The 13,934-nt window shown below is 44.8% G+C and overlaps 1 protein-coding gene across 2 annotated transcripts; it reads right to left on the reverse strand.

The window, feature by feature from the left end:
- Nucleotides 1-344: 344 nt before the first annotated feature.
- Nucleotides 345-12,434, reverse strand: rbm28 (RNA binding motif protein 28). 2 transcript variants are annotated; one of them, XM_029696524.1, is made up of 18 exons: nt 12,008-12,434; nt 11,677-11,829; nt 11,447-11,553; nt 11,045-11,120; nt 10,604-10,696; nt 10,251-10,446; nt 7,261-7,442; nt 6,950-7,123; nt 6,701-6,774; nt 6,447-6,582; nt 6,296-6,360; nt 5,970-6,128; nt 5,518-5,667; nt 5,037-5,111; nt 4,782-4,950; nt 4,444-4,627; nt 1,036-1,159; nt 345-942 (listed from the first exon to the last, which is right to left on the reverse strand). In XM_029696524.1, the coding sequence occupies exons 1-18, from the start codon at nt 12,123-12,125 to the stop codon at nt 805-807; spliced, it is 2,373 nt and encodes a 790-aa protein (XP_029552384.1). In that variant the 5' UTR covers nt 12,126-12,434; the 3' UTR covers nt 345-804. The 2 variants fall into 2 exon arrangements, with proteins under 2 accessions (XP_029552384.1, XP_029552383.1); XM_029696523.1 differs by having other exon boundaries at nt 7,261-7,454.
- Between the last annotated feature and the right edge of the window lie 1,500 nt (nt 12,435-13,934).

The raw sequence follows: 13,934 nt of genomic DNA on the forward strand, positions 1-13,934 counted from the left end.
ACTTGCACATTCATCTTCTGCACATTCTACCATTCCAGTGTTTAATTGCTATATTGTAATTACTTCACCACCATGGCCTATTTATTGCCTTACCGCTCTTATCCTACCTCATTTGCACATGCTGTATATAGATGTTTCTACTTGATTGTATGTTTGTTTATTCCATGTGTAACTCTGTGTTGTTGTATGTGTCGACTGCTTTATCTTGGCCAGGTCTCAATTATAAATGAGAACTTGTTCTCAACTAGCCTACCTGGTTAAATAAAGGTGAAATACATTTTTTTTTTTTATGTGGATGTAACCAAAATGTATGGATTCTTTTAAAAATGTTCTTGAATCACAGATGACCATTTAACATAGTTTATTTAGTCTGTCTTTGTAAGTTCTTTAATAAAAATTCTGATATTCTTTACATTATTATTGACCAATAGTTAACATGAACATAAAACACAGTACAGAGTAAAGCATCAGCATCTGTTGTGAAGAACACACACATTGTTTAACATGTGCTTCCAGCTGATGCAGTCTGTCAGAGTCGGGGTCAATTCAGGAAGTGAATTATATTCCTTCTCTTAGCTTTCCTTTACCACTGATGGCACACCACACGTTGTGTATAACATGAGGACACAGACATAAGACAGTGTACTACGCCGGACTCTACGTCATTATACACAGTTCATGGGTCAATGTTATTCCAACCATCATATCCTTGTTTCAACATGTCAATGATGTAGAAACCAACATAAGGAAAAAGTTATTGTGTTATACCAAAAAACAGCCTCGCTCTCTCTCTCACACATACAACTAACTGTTGAACCACTTGTTCTTCTTGATGGTTGTGGTCTTGTTGCCGCCCATCAGTTTCCTCTTGTACTGTTCAACCAGGTTGTCAAAGCGGTCATCCTCTTGGCTCCTAAACTGCTTCTTGGCCCCCTTAGCGCTCTGGAAAACAATGGAAGTCAGTTCAATGTATTACCTGTTCTTGGGGCCACGACATGCAGACATGGGTAATGCGTGTGTGTGCGCGAGTGTAACCTTTGTTCTGGGCTGTGTAGGTTTCTCCAGTGACGATCCTCCCTGTTGCTCTCTCCTGCTGGGCCGGTTCTTGGGCTTCTTAAGCTGGGCAGGCTGCTGCTGCTGCTTCCCCTTATCACGCGCCCTGCGCAACGAAAATGATCCCGTTTAGTTTGGGTTACATTGTGATAAGGTACAGTTGAAGTCGGAAGTTTACATACACCTTAGCCACATACATTTAAACTCAGTTTTCCACAATTCCTGACATTTAATCCTAGTAAAAAGTCCCTGTCTTAGGTCAGTTAGGATCACCCCTTAATTTTAAGATGTGAAATGTCAGAATAATAGTAGAGAGAATGATTTATTTCAGCTTTTATTTCTTTCATCACATGCCCAGTTGGTCAGAAGATTACATGCAACCAAATACTAATTGAGTGTATTTCCTTAACATTGTTTAACTTGGGTCAAACATTTAGGGTAGCCTTCCACAAGCTTCCCACAATAAGTTGGGTGAATTTTGGCCCATTCCTCCTGACAGAGCTGGTGTAACTGAGTCAGGTTTGAAGGCCTCCTTGCTTGCACACACTTTTTCAGTTCTGCCCACAAATATTCTATAGGATTGAGGTCAGGGCTTTGTGATGGCCACTCCAATACCTTGACTTTGTTGTCCTTAAGCCATTTTGCCACAACTTTGGAAGTATGCCTGGGGTCATTGTCCATTTGGAAGACCCATTTGCGACCAAGCTTTAACTTCCTGACTGATGTGTTGAGATGTTGCTTCAATATAGCCACATAATTTTCCTGCCTCATGATGCCATCTATTTTGTGAAGTACACCAGTCCCTCTTGCAGCAAAGCACCCCCACAACATGATGCTGCCACCCCCGTGCATCACGGTTGGGATGGTGTTCTTCGGCTTGCAAGCCTCCCCCTTTTTCCTCCAAACATAATGGTGGTTATTATGGCCAAACAGTTCTATTTTTGTTTCAGACCAGAGGACATTTCTCCAAAAAGTACGATCTTTGTCCCCATGTGCAGTTGCAAACCGTAGTCTGACTTTTTTATGGCGGTTTTGGAGCAGTGGCTTCTTTCTTGCTGAGCGGCCTCTCAGGTTATGCCGATATAGGATTCGTTTTACTGTGGATATAGATACTTTTGTACCTGTTTCCTCCAGCATCTTCACAAGGTCCTTTGCTGTTGTTCTGGGATTGATTTGCACTTATCGCACCAAAGTACGTTCATCTCTAGCAGACAGAACGCGTCTCCTTCCTGAGCGGTATGACAGCTGCATGGTCCCATGGTGTTTATACTTGCGTACTATTGTTTGTACAGATGAATGTGGTATGGTACCTTCAGGCTTTTGGAAATTGCTCCCAAGGATAAACCAGACTTGTGGAGGTCTCATGATGTCAAGCAAAGAGGCACTGAGTTTGAAGGTAGGCCTTGAAAAACATCCACAGGTACACCTCCAATTGACTCAAATTATGTCAATTATCCCATTAGAAGCTTCTAAAGCCATGACATCATTTTATGAAATTTTCCAAGCTGTTTAAAGGCACAGTCAACTTAGTGTATGTAAACTTCTGACCCACTGGAATTGTGATGCAGTGAATTCTAAGTTAAATAATCTGTCTGTAAACAATTGTTGGAAAAATTACTTGTGTCATGCACAAAGTAGATGTCCTAACCAACTCGACAAAACTATAGTTTGTTACCAAGAAATGTGTGGAGTGGTTGAAAAATGAGTATTAATGAATCCAACCTAAGTGTACAAGTGGGGGAAAAAAGTATTTGATCCCCTGCTGATTTTGTACGTTTGCCCACTGACAAAGAAATGATCAGTCTATAATTTTAATAGGTTTATTTGTACAGTGAGAGACAGAATAACAAAAAAATCCAGAAAAATGCCATGTCAAAAATTGTATAAAATGATTTGCATTTTAATGAGGGAAATAAGTATTTGACCCCTCTGCAAAACATGACTTAGTACTTGGTGGCAAAACCCTTGTTGGCAATCACAGAGGTCAGACATTTCTTGTAGTTGGCCACTAGGTTTGCACACATCTCAGGAGGGATTTTGTCCCACTCCTCTTTGCAGATCTTCTCCAAGTCATTAAGGTTTCGAGGCTGACGTTTGTCAACTCGAACCTTCAGCTCCCTCCACAGATGTTCTATGGGATTAAGGTCTGGAGACTGGCTAGGCCACTCCAGGACCTTAATGCGCTTCTTCTTGAGCCACTCCTTTGTTGCCTTGGCCGTGTGTTTTGGGTCATTGTCATGCTGGAATACCCATCCACGACCCATTTTCAATGCCCTGGCTGAGGGAAGGAGGTTCTCACCCAAGATTTGACGGTGCATGGCCCCGTCCATCGTCCCTTTGATGCGGTGAAGTTGTCCTGTCCTCTTAGCAGAAAAACACCCCCAAAACATAATGTTTCCACCTCCATGTTTGACGGTGGAGATGGTGTTCTTGGGGTCATAGGCAGCATTCCTCCTCCTCCAAACACGGCGAGCTGAGTTGATGTCAAAGAGCTCCATTTTGGTCTCATCTGACCACAACACTTTCACCCAGTTGTGCTCTGAATCATTCAGATGTTCATTGGCAAACTTCAGACGGGCATGTATATGTATTCTTGAGCAGGGGGACCTTGCGGGCGCTGCAGGATTTCAGTCCTTCACGGCGTAGTGTGTTACCAATTGTTTTCTTGGTGACTATGGTCCCAGCTGCCTTGAGATCATTGACAAGATCCTCCCGTGTAGTTCTGGGCCGATTCCTCACCGTTCTCATGATCATTGCAACTCCACAAGGTGAGATCTTGCATGGAGCCGCAGGCCGAGGAATATTGACAGTTCTTTTGTGTTTCTTCCATTTGCGAATAATCGCACCAAATGTTGTCACCTTCTCACCAAGCTGCTTGGCGATGGTCTTGTAGCCCATTCCAGCCTTGTGTAGGTCTACAATCTTGTCCCTGACATCCTTGGAGAGCTCTTTGGTCTTGGCCATGGTGGAGAGTTTGGAATCTGATTGATTGATTGATTGCTTCTGTGGACAGGTGTCTTTTTTACAGGTAACAAGCTGAGATTAGGAGCACTCCCTTTAAGGGTGTGCTCCTACTTTAAGAGTGTGCTCCCAATCTCAGCTCGTTACCTGTATAAAAGACACCTGGGAGCCAGAAATCTTTCTGATTGAGAGGGGGTCAAATACTTATTTCCCTCATTAAAATGCAAATCAATTTATAACATTTCTGACATGTTTTTCTGTATTTTTTTGTTGTTATTCTGTCTCTCACTGTTCAAATAAACCTACCATTAAAATTATAGACTGATCATTTCTTTGTCAGTGGGCAAACGTACAAAATCAGCAAGGGATCAAATACTTATTTCCCCCACCTTATGTAAACTTCCGACTTCAACTGTATATGTGTGTTACCTGATCTTTGGGCCACGGTGAGAAGGTAGGCTTAGAACCTTCCGTCTTTTCTTTCCATCCTCCAGTTCTACATGTTCTAGAACCGGGGTGGTCTGGAAGCCTGCATACTGCCGGCCCTGCCTCTGGTCCTGTGGCTGAGTCTGGGCATGGAACAGGGTCTGGGCCTGTGGCTGGGGGGGAGGTACTAGACGAGAGAGAAAGAAAAGTGAGAGAAATGTCAGAAACAACAAAAAAGCAAAAACAAAAACAGAAAAAGGGGGGAAAATAACACTTCCACCAGAATTGATGAGCTGTTTGTATTATATTCAGGGTTAGGGCAAAAATGTACAGCGTCATACCTCCATCCTTTCTGCCCTGGCCGGATGGTAACGACTGTGTCTGCGTCTTCGCTGGCCCCTCCTTCATTACCATGGCACTCTGGGGTTTAGACGCACACCTCTGAGGTCCAGTCTTGCCTCCAGACTGCGGCTTCCCTCCTCCCTGAGGGCCCCGCCCCTTGAAACGCTCCTGGTAACCATGGAGAGAAAATTGTTACTCTTCATTTTAATCATCACAAACCAACACACACACACACACACAGAAGAGAGACACACCTTGACTTGTTGTTGTCGCATTTCTTTCATCTTCAGCTTCTTTCCATCTTCAAGAGAGAACTCAGCGATGGGCCTCTGTAGACCGACACCACACAAGAAAAAAAAACGAATAACAATAGTCTTTTCAATAACACATTCTCATCATTTAGCAAGAAAACTGTCAATATTGATCACATGCTGTAGGTTGCCAAACCAAACATGAGTATGTGTAATTCAACATTCTCCTCAATATTGATGACTACAATGTTTGAGTCCATATCCAATGTTGTTCCGATATAAATTACAGTTACTGACATCAGCTACTGGAGGCAAAGACAACATTCAGAAACATAACCTGGGATTTACACTCTCAAACACAGCTGCATTCTGTCCAGGACAAGGGTAAAGATGTGCTCTGGACTCGTGTGTGTGTGCATAACACACAGATCAACAATGACACAGCGCCACACACACACACACACACACACACACACACACACACCTTGGTGTTTCCGTAGATGTCAGGGTTGTTGTTGAGGTATCGTAGTGTCTTCAGAGCGTGTTCATGTTCTTGGAACTGAACAAAGCCGTAACCTAGTGACCGGCCTAACACCTGACCACGCTCCGGCTTCTTATCATACATCACCCTGCACTGGGTGGCGAGAGAGAGCGAGAGACAGAGGTGGGGGGTGGGGCATACAGATGGAGATAGAGAGGAAAAGAAAAGGGAGAATAGAGACAAATGGTAGACAAAGAAAGAAGAGAAAGGGAGAAAATTGGGGAGAGAGATTGTAAAGAGAAATGAAAGGCCATTCAACATGGACAAGACAACTTTATAGGACAATAGTGCTACCTGGTGGTCACTAACCGATCACCCGGAGAGATGAGAGGACCTAATGACATAGATTTTAATCAGATGGAAACAGCTATGGAAATGTGGTAGTAGTTTCTTACCTCAGTAATGCGGACCATCTTGCCACCCCCTGCAGCTTTCAGGCAGAGTTGTCGTAGTTGTTTGACGTCTACAAATTTGGGCAGGTTGTGGACACACAAGCGGGTCTTAGATACAAACACATTAATGTCCCGTAGCTTGGTCCGCTTCAGGTCCTCAAACTAACACAGGAGAGAGGAGAGAGTTAAGAAATGTACACACACTCTGGCCTTCCTCAAACAAACATACACTGAGGACACAAGTCCTCAGTTACCAACACAATGTGTTGTGATTGGTTGTAAGACAACACTCTGATGCTTTGATTGGTTGAAAAACAGGAAGTACTCACTCGGGTCCTCTTGGCCATGTCTGCTGCTGGAACACCCTCAGCTGCCTTCGTTCCTGACCGTATCACTGAGAGAGAGAGAGAGAGAGAGAGAGGGATGAGATGGAGGGGTGGGGAGAGGAGAGGAAAAGGGAGGAGAGGAGAAGTAACTTACATCCCTCTCTAGCCAGGTAGAGGTTCCTGGTCCCTGTTTGAGTTTTAACCTTCTTGTCCTTTAGTTTGACGGCATCCTCTCTGCTCACCGCCGCTGCAATGTTCAGCTTCCTACCATCCACATGGATACCCCCGCTCTGAGACAGACACACACAAACATGTTACCCCCAAACATAGATAACATCAATTCAAAACTCATCAGAAGAGATGTACGTAGAGAATATATTAGTACTTTAACATCCTATTCCGTCTCACCTCTGACTCGTCCTCTGCAGCAGCAATGCATTTCTCTGCTGCTTCTTTAGACGTGAACTGAGCAAATGCAATACCTGACCAAACACAACAACACAGTCAACAACCATTACCAACCAACACAATCATGATTCAATGTTAAAATATAGACCTCTATCTTCTGACTGGAATCACTTCATCGCATTGGTTAACTTTAAGAGGGGAGTGAGTCAGAGATAGAGAGAGAATGATGTGTTGGAGCCAGGACTATACCTTTAGAGTGTTCAGTGTCTGGGTGTAGGCAGATCTTGATGTACTTCAGTTCTCCATACTGCAGTAACACCTCCTCTAAGCCCTCCTCCTCCGTATCAAACGACAGGTTCCTGATGAAGATGGTTTTGCCCTGATTGATATCTGATGGGAGGGGCTTCCTGTTGGCTGCACTATCTAGAGAGGAACAGAGCGTCAAAGAGAGAGACAGAGAGAGCAAGAGAGGACCAGAGAGAGGGAGAATAGTCAGAGGGGTTCAAACGGAGGGCACGGTGGAGCATACACACTTTAATCACAACACAACCGATTCATACCAGAATCCTCATCGTCTTCATCATCTTCGTCATCATCTTTATCAGACCCAAGGTCACTTGTTTCATCGCAATCTGACTCCTGAGACTCTGCATCTTCATCCTCCTCATGTTCCTCTCCATCCTCCTCTTCGCTCTCGTGCTCTGATGGGCTGTCTGGCTGCTGAGCTGGCTTAGAGCTGACTCTGTAGAGAGGACTGTTAAACACAACAGTTCAACAAGAACTTGGCTGTAGTACTCCAGTCCTCAGAACCAAAGGACAAAGTCAGGCCAAAGAAGACCAATTCAGACATGATAAATGTAGCGTAGGTCTAAATCACAGGTGTCAAACTCATTCCACGAAGGGCCGAGTGGCTGTGGGTTTTCGCTCCTCACTTGATTGATGAATTAAGGTAACTAATTAGTAAGAACAGGGCTCCGGGCAGCCGAGCGGAAATGGAGGAAAACTCGCCTCCCTGCGGACCTGGCATCCTTTCACTCCCTCCTCTCTACATTTTCCTCTTCTGTCTCTGCTGCTAAAACCACTTTCTACCACTCTAAATTCCAAGCATCTGCCTCTAACCCTAGCTCTTTGCCACCTTCTCCTCCCTCCTGAATCCTCCTCCCGCTCCCCCCCTCCTCCCTCTCTGCGGATGACTTCGTCAACCATTTTGAAAAGAAGGTCGACGACATCCGATCCTCGTTTGCTAAGTCAAACGACACCGCTGGTCCTGCTCACACTGCCCTACCCTGTGCTTTGACCTCTTTCTCCCCTCTCTCTCCAGATGAAATCTCACGTCTTGTGACGGCCGGCCGCCCAACAACCTGCCCGCTTGACCCTATCCCCTCCTCTCTTCTCCAGACCATTTCCGGAGACCTTCTCCCTTACCTCACCCCGCTCATCAACTCATCCTTGACCGCTGGCTACGTCCCTTCCGTCTTCAAGAGAGCGAGAGTTGCACCCCTTCTGAAAAAACCTACACTCGATCCCTCCGATGTCAACAACTACAGACCAGTATCCCTTCTTTTCTCTCCAAAACTCTTGAACGTGCCGTCCTTGGCCAGCTCTCCTGCTATCTCTCTCAGAATGACCTTCTTGATCCAAATCAGTCAGGTTTCAAGACTGGTCAATCAACTGAGACTGCTCTTCTCTGTGTCACGGAGGCTCTCCGCACTGCTAAAGCTAACTCTCTCTCCTCTGCTCTCATCCTTCTAGACCTATCTGCTGCCTTTGATACTGTGAACCATCAGATCCTCCTCTCCACCCTCTCCGAGTTGGGCATCTCCGGCGCGGCACACGCTAGGATTGCGTCCTACCTGACAGGTCGCTCCTACCAGGTGGCGTGGCGAGAATCTGTCTCCGCACCACGTGCTCTCACCACTGGTGTCCCCCAGGGCTCTGTTCTAGGCCCTCTCCTATTCTCGCTATACACCAAGTCACTTGGCTCTGTCATATCCTCACATGGTCTCTCCTATCATTGCTATGCAGACGACACACAACTCATCTTCTCCTTTCCCCCTTCTGATAACCAGGTGGCGAATCGCATCTCTGCATGTCTGGCAGACATATCAGCGTGGATGACGGATCACCACCTCAAGCTGAACCTCGGCAAGACGGAGCTGCTCTTCCTCCCGGGGAAGGACTGCCCGTTCCATGATCTCGCCATCACGGTTGACAACTCCCTTGTGTCCTCCTCCCAGAGTGCTAAGAACCTTGGCGTGACCCTGGACAACACCCTGTCGTTCTCCACTAACATCAAGGCGGTGACCCGATCCTGTAGGTTCATGCTCTACAACATTCGCAGAGTACGACCCTGCCTCACACAGGAAGCGGCGCAGGTCCTAATCCAGGCACTTGTCATCTCCCGTCTGGATTACTGCAACTCGCTGTTGGCTGGGCTCCCTGCCTGTGCCATTAAACCCCTACAACTCATCCAGAACGCCGCAGCCTGTCTGGTGTTCAACCTTCCCAAGTTCTCTCGCGTCACCCCGCTCCTCCGCTCTCTCCACTGACTTCCAGTTGAAGCTCGCATCCGCTACAAGACCATGGTGCTTGCCTACGGAGCTGTGAGGGGAACAGCACCTTCGTACCTTCAGGCTCTGATCAGGCCCTACATCCAAACAAGGGCACTGCGTTCATCCACCTCTGGCCTGCTCGCCTCCCTACCTCTGAGGAAGCACAGTTCCCGCTCAGCCCAGTCAAAAAACTGTTCGCTGCTCTGGCACCCCAATGGTGGAACAAGCTCCCTGCCTGTGCCATTAAACCCCTACAACTCATCCAGAACGCCGCAGCCCGTCTGGTGTTCAACCTTCCCAAGTTCTCTCGCGTCACCCCGCTCCTCCGCTCTCTCCACTGACTTCCAGTTGAAGCTCGCATCCGCTACAAGACCATGGTGCTTGCCTACGGAGCTGTGAGGGGAACAGCACCTCCGTACCTTCAGGCTCTGATCAGGCCCTACACCCAAACAAGGGCACTGCGTTCATCCACCTCTGGCCTGCTCGCCTCCCTACCTCTGAGGAAGCACAGTTCCCGCTCAGCCCAGTCAAAACTGTTCGCTGCTCTGGCACCCCAATGGTGGAACAAGCTCCCTCACGACGCCAGGACAGCGGAGTCAATCCCCACCTTCCGGAGACACTTGAAACCCCACCTCTTTAAGGAATACCTAGGATAGGATAAAGTAATCCTTCTAACCCCCCCCTTAAAAGATTTAGATGCACTACTGTAAAGTGGTTGTTCCACTGGATATCACAAGGTGAATGCACCAATTTGTAAGTCGCTCTGGATAAGAGTGTCTGCTAAATAACTTAAATGTAAAATGTAAATGTAGTAAGGAACTCCCCACACCTGGTTGTGTAGGGCTTAATTGAAAGGAGAAAAAAAAACCTGCAGACACTAGGCCCTCCATGGAATACGTTTGACACCCCTGGTCTAAATATTTACAGCCCATCATTCACTTTAGTTCAATAAACTGAGGACATGCAGAAATACAAATTAAGACTGCAAAAGCTCATACTTGTTCTTTGAATGTGCTACTGGTTTCTTCTTCTCCTCCTCCTCCTCCTCCTCTTCATCTACCTCCACCTTCTCCTTTTCAGAGTCACTTTCAGGTGCCGCTTTCTCTGCTGCGACCTTTTCCTCTTTCTTAGCTCCTGGCTGAGTAGCAACAAACTTGTCTTTAGCCACAGCCCAATCCACAGCTACCTGCCTTCCTGTAAAGGATAGAGGATAGAATGACTTGATCAGAGTAGAGGAAGCTACAGTAGACTGTTGAGATGCTCCCCATCTTTATGCGAGATATTCACAGGGCAGAAAAAGGTGTCCGTCTCTCTCAGACATACAAACACACACAGCAGGTTAAAGTCTCACCTTTGATCTCCTTCAGGTTTATGGCGTTCAAGGCCTTTCCTGCCTCCAAGACATTCTTAAACTGGACAAATGCAAAGCCCCTCATCTTCCCATCTAAAGATGAACAGAGTGAGGAATGGTCAGCCACCAGATAGAAAACATGTTATTGACATTAAAGTTGTCTTTGCGCAACAAAATGCACCAAGGCTCAACAGTGCTTAGTGTGGTTGGGTGGTGATTGAACCAAGGCTCAACCGTGCTTAGTGTGGTTGGGTGGTGATTCGCTCAAAGTAATGGAATGTGTGCCATTTAGCAGACGCTTTTATCCAAAGCGACGTACAGTTATGCGTGCATACATTTTTTATGTACAGGTGGCCCCGGGAATAGAACCCACTATCCTGGCGTTACAAGAGCCATGCACTACCGACTGAGCTACTGAGGGCCTCAAAGTGAAGTCTGTACCTGGTTTGAGCGGGATGTTGGCCTCCAGAACAGTCCCAAACTTGGCAAAGGTCTGCTTCAGATCCTCATTCGAGCACTGTGGAAACATAAGACATAAACATTCACAACTAACTAGGCGGCAGGTAGCCTAGCGGTTAGAGTGTTGGGTCAGTAACCGGAATATTGCTGGTTCGAATACCTGAACCGACAATGATGATGTGCCCTTGAGCAAGGCACTTAACCCTAATTTGCTCCAGGCGTGCCGTACTACTATGGCTGACCCTGTAAAAGAACACATCTGGTGTATGTGACAATAAAACATCTTACATATTTTCTTAACTGCAGACAATAAAGCATCCTCACACAAAGTGGAGGACAAAGAGAAATATTGTGTATCTGTGTGAGTGTTTATGTGTTTCATACCTTGAAACTGAGATTCCTGATGATCAGTCTGGCTTTCCTTCTGTTTTTCTTTAAGCCTCCTTCAGATTTCTGTTCTTTTTGTGGTACTGGTTCTTTTGGTGCCGTGGCTGTGTAGAAGACAAGACCACAATACATGTTTGAAACTCTAATTTCACCATCACAAATGTAAGATTGTTATTTAGGTACCTACTTAATTCATAACTAACTAAGCATCCACAAGTTTTACAAACCTGTTGTTCCCCTTTTCTTGTCGTTTAGTTTCTTCTTGGCCACCGACACGTTGATCTTCTGTCCATCATAGTCTTTCACCTCTCTCACAGCGCGCTGTGCATCCTCCTCCATGGAGTAGGTGACATACCCAAACCCCCGACATTTCTCTGCACCTGAAAGGACCACATGCCAGACTGTTGTTTAACTTTTCACACATATTGATTAATATTATTACAAAGCATGACAGGGTCTGGCATTTTGTAGTTTCATAACATGATGAAGTTGAAATAATCAGCACAATTTTACAAAGATGACAAATTAGCAAAGTTAGCTAGCTAGTAGCCGTCTCACCTTTTTCCTTGACAACAAAGCAGTGCTTCACAGGTCCAATCTCAGAGAATATCTCCTCCAGGCGGTCGTTAGATGCATCTGCTGGCAAACTCCGGACGAATATTGTAAGGGCTGACATGGCTTATTCTGGGCTAAGACCTTACGTTTCTTGTTCTGATCACTGTTGCTTTTTGTTAGCCTGTCAACCAATGAAACACACTGGCAAGCTAACAAACTAGCTAGCTACTTTCTTTCCAACACTTCCAAATGTATACTCGCCACAGATAATTCTAAACTATCCAAACAAATAATCTTTACTTCCAATATATTGCTAATTTTATCAAAAGAATAGGAAAACTGTATGAAAGCATGGTAAACGCTAATTTGTTCAAATGGGAAACACACGTTTTCCCAGTGGGGCAGCCATCTTGGAATTGAAAGGAAGTTGTAATCCGTAATTTCCGGCAACTCTTCTTCTACGTTATGACAGTGAGCGAACCAACTAGTCAGTTTATTCCTGCCACCGTGCATATATCATGCAAAGCTACTAGCTGTATGTGCAGGCTTTTGCGCCATCCCTCTAAACAAACATGCATGTTTCCACCAACCAGAGTCAAACAAAGTCCAACATTCATGTTATTTTAACAATGATCTCCAAAAATAGAACGCATGATAATAAATAACACACGTGGTCAGGGTGGTACTGGAAGATAATGATATGCAAAGGTTGGCAAAAAAAATGTTTCACTAAATCTTGGAACCAAATCATGTAAACATCTTGTACATAGAACATTTTAGAATTAGCATCCTTTCCAGTCTAAATATTTGAAAATCAAGTTATGGAAACTGACAAATTTCATCTCAATTCATGTTTTTATCCAGTTATGGAAAAAAATTGCACTTCTGTTGGAAAACATTGCATTGAAGAGTTGCAGTATGTCTTGACAAAACATTATTTATTTTAATAAAAATTCATTAAGATTGCATAGATTATTTTCAACATATACAATCACACATATCATAGCAGTGTTTGTCTTTCATAATAAACTCATTTCACAATACACTTTGCACTAGATTGTCACCATGGAATGGTGCTGTTGAGGTATTCAGAGTTCTACGTAACCTACGTAATGCATTCACAGTTCAGAAGCTATATCACATATTACATTACATTTCTGGTGCAATTCCAAAACATCTGTAAACAATTACTTATTTTGCCAAAAGTCTACTAAACAAGTATCTCATTTATTATAATAGAAATGGGTAGTAGGTCAGCTTAACAGTTACTGTAGTAGGACGTTCTTCGAGAATATGTAAAAGTGTAGACAAATCCCCACTATACCTACAGTGCTCAAACATGTCATTTGTAGATAAGTGAAGTGCAAAATGTCACATCTTTGTGTTGAGGGGAGCCTGAGTAACTAGGGGGTAAGGGCTAGGGAAATGGTATTCAAAGTCGGGTCATGAACCTAAGCGGGGTCGTGGGGGAACTGCAGTGGGGTCACCAACATTTTAATAAAATATATACGACCGTTCAAAAGTTTGGGGTCACTTAGAAATGTCCTTGTTTTTGAAAGAAAGCACATTTTTTGTCCATTAAAATAACATCAAATTGATCAGAAATACAGTGCAGACATTGTTAATGTTGTAAATTACTATTGTAGCTGGAAACCGCAGATTTTGTATGGAATATCTACATAGGCGTACAGAGGCCCATTATCAGCAACCATCACTCCTGTGTTCCAATGGCACGTTGTGTTAGCTAATCCAGGTTTATCCTTTTAAAAGGCTAATTGATCATTAGAAAACCCTTTTGCAATTATGTTAGCACAGCTGAAAACTGTTGTTCTGATTAAAGAAGCAATAAAACTGGCCTTCTTTAGTCTAGTTGAGGATCTGGAGCATCAGCATTTGTGGGTTCGATTACAGGCACAAAATGGCCAGAGAA

Source organism: Salmo trutta, chromosome 17 (genome assembly GCF_901001165.1).
Source record: "Salmo trutta chromosome 17, fSalTru1.1, whole genome shotgun sequence".
In the NCBI taxonomy this organism is placed as follows: Eukaryota; Metazoa; Chordata; class Actinopteri; order Salmoniformes; family Salmonidae; genus Salmo; species Salmo trutta.

Bases quoted from the DNA above. Each gene is read 5' to 3' on its own strand.
- rbm28 (XM_029696523.1), bottom strand. From the start codon at position 12,125: ATGTCAGCCCTTACAATATTCGTCCGGAGTTTGCCAGCAGATGCATCT. The intron at 6,775-6,949 runs GTATAGTCCTGG...GTGTTTGGTCAG, and splicing joins AGACACTGAACACTCTAAAG to GTATTGCATTTGCTCAGTTC. The intron at 4,628-4,781 runs GTATGACGCTGT...TCTCTCGTCTAG, and splicing joins CCAGGGCAGAAAGGATGGAG to TACCTCCCCCCCAGCCACAG.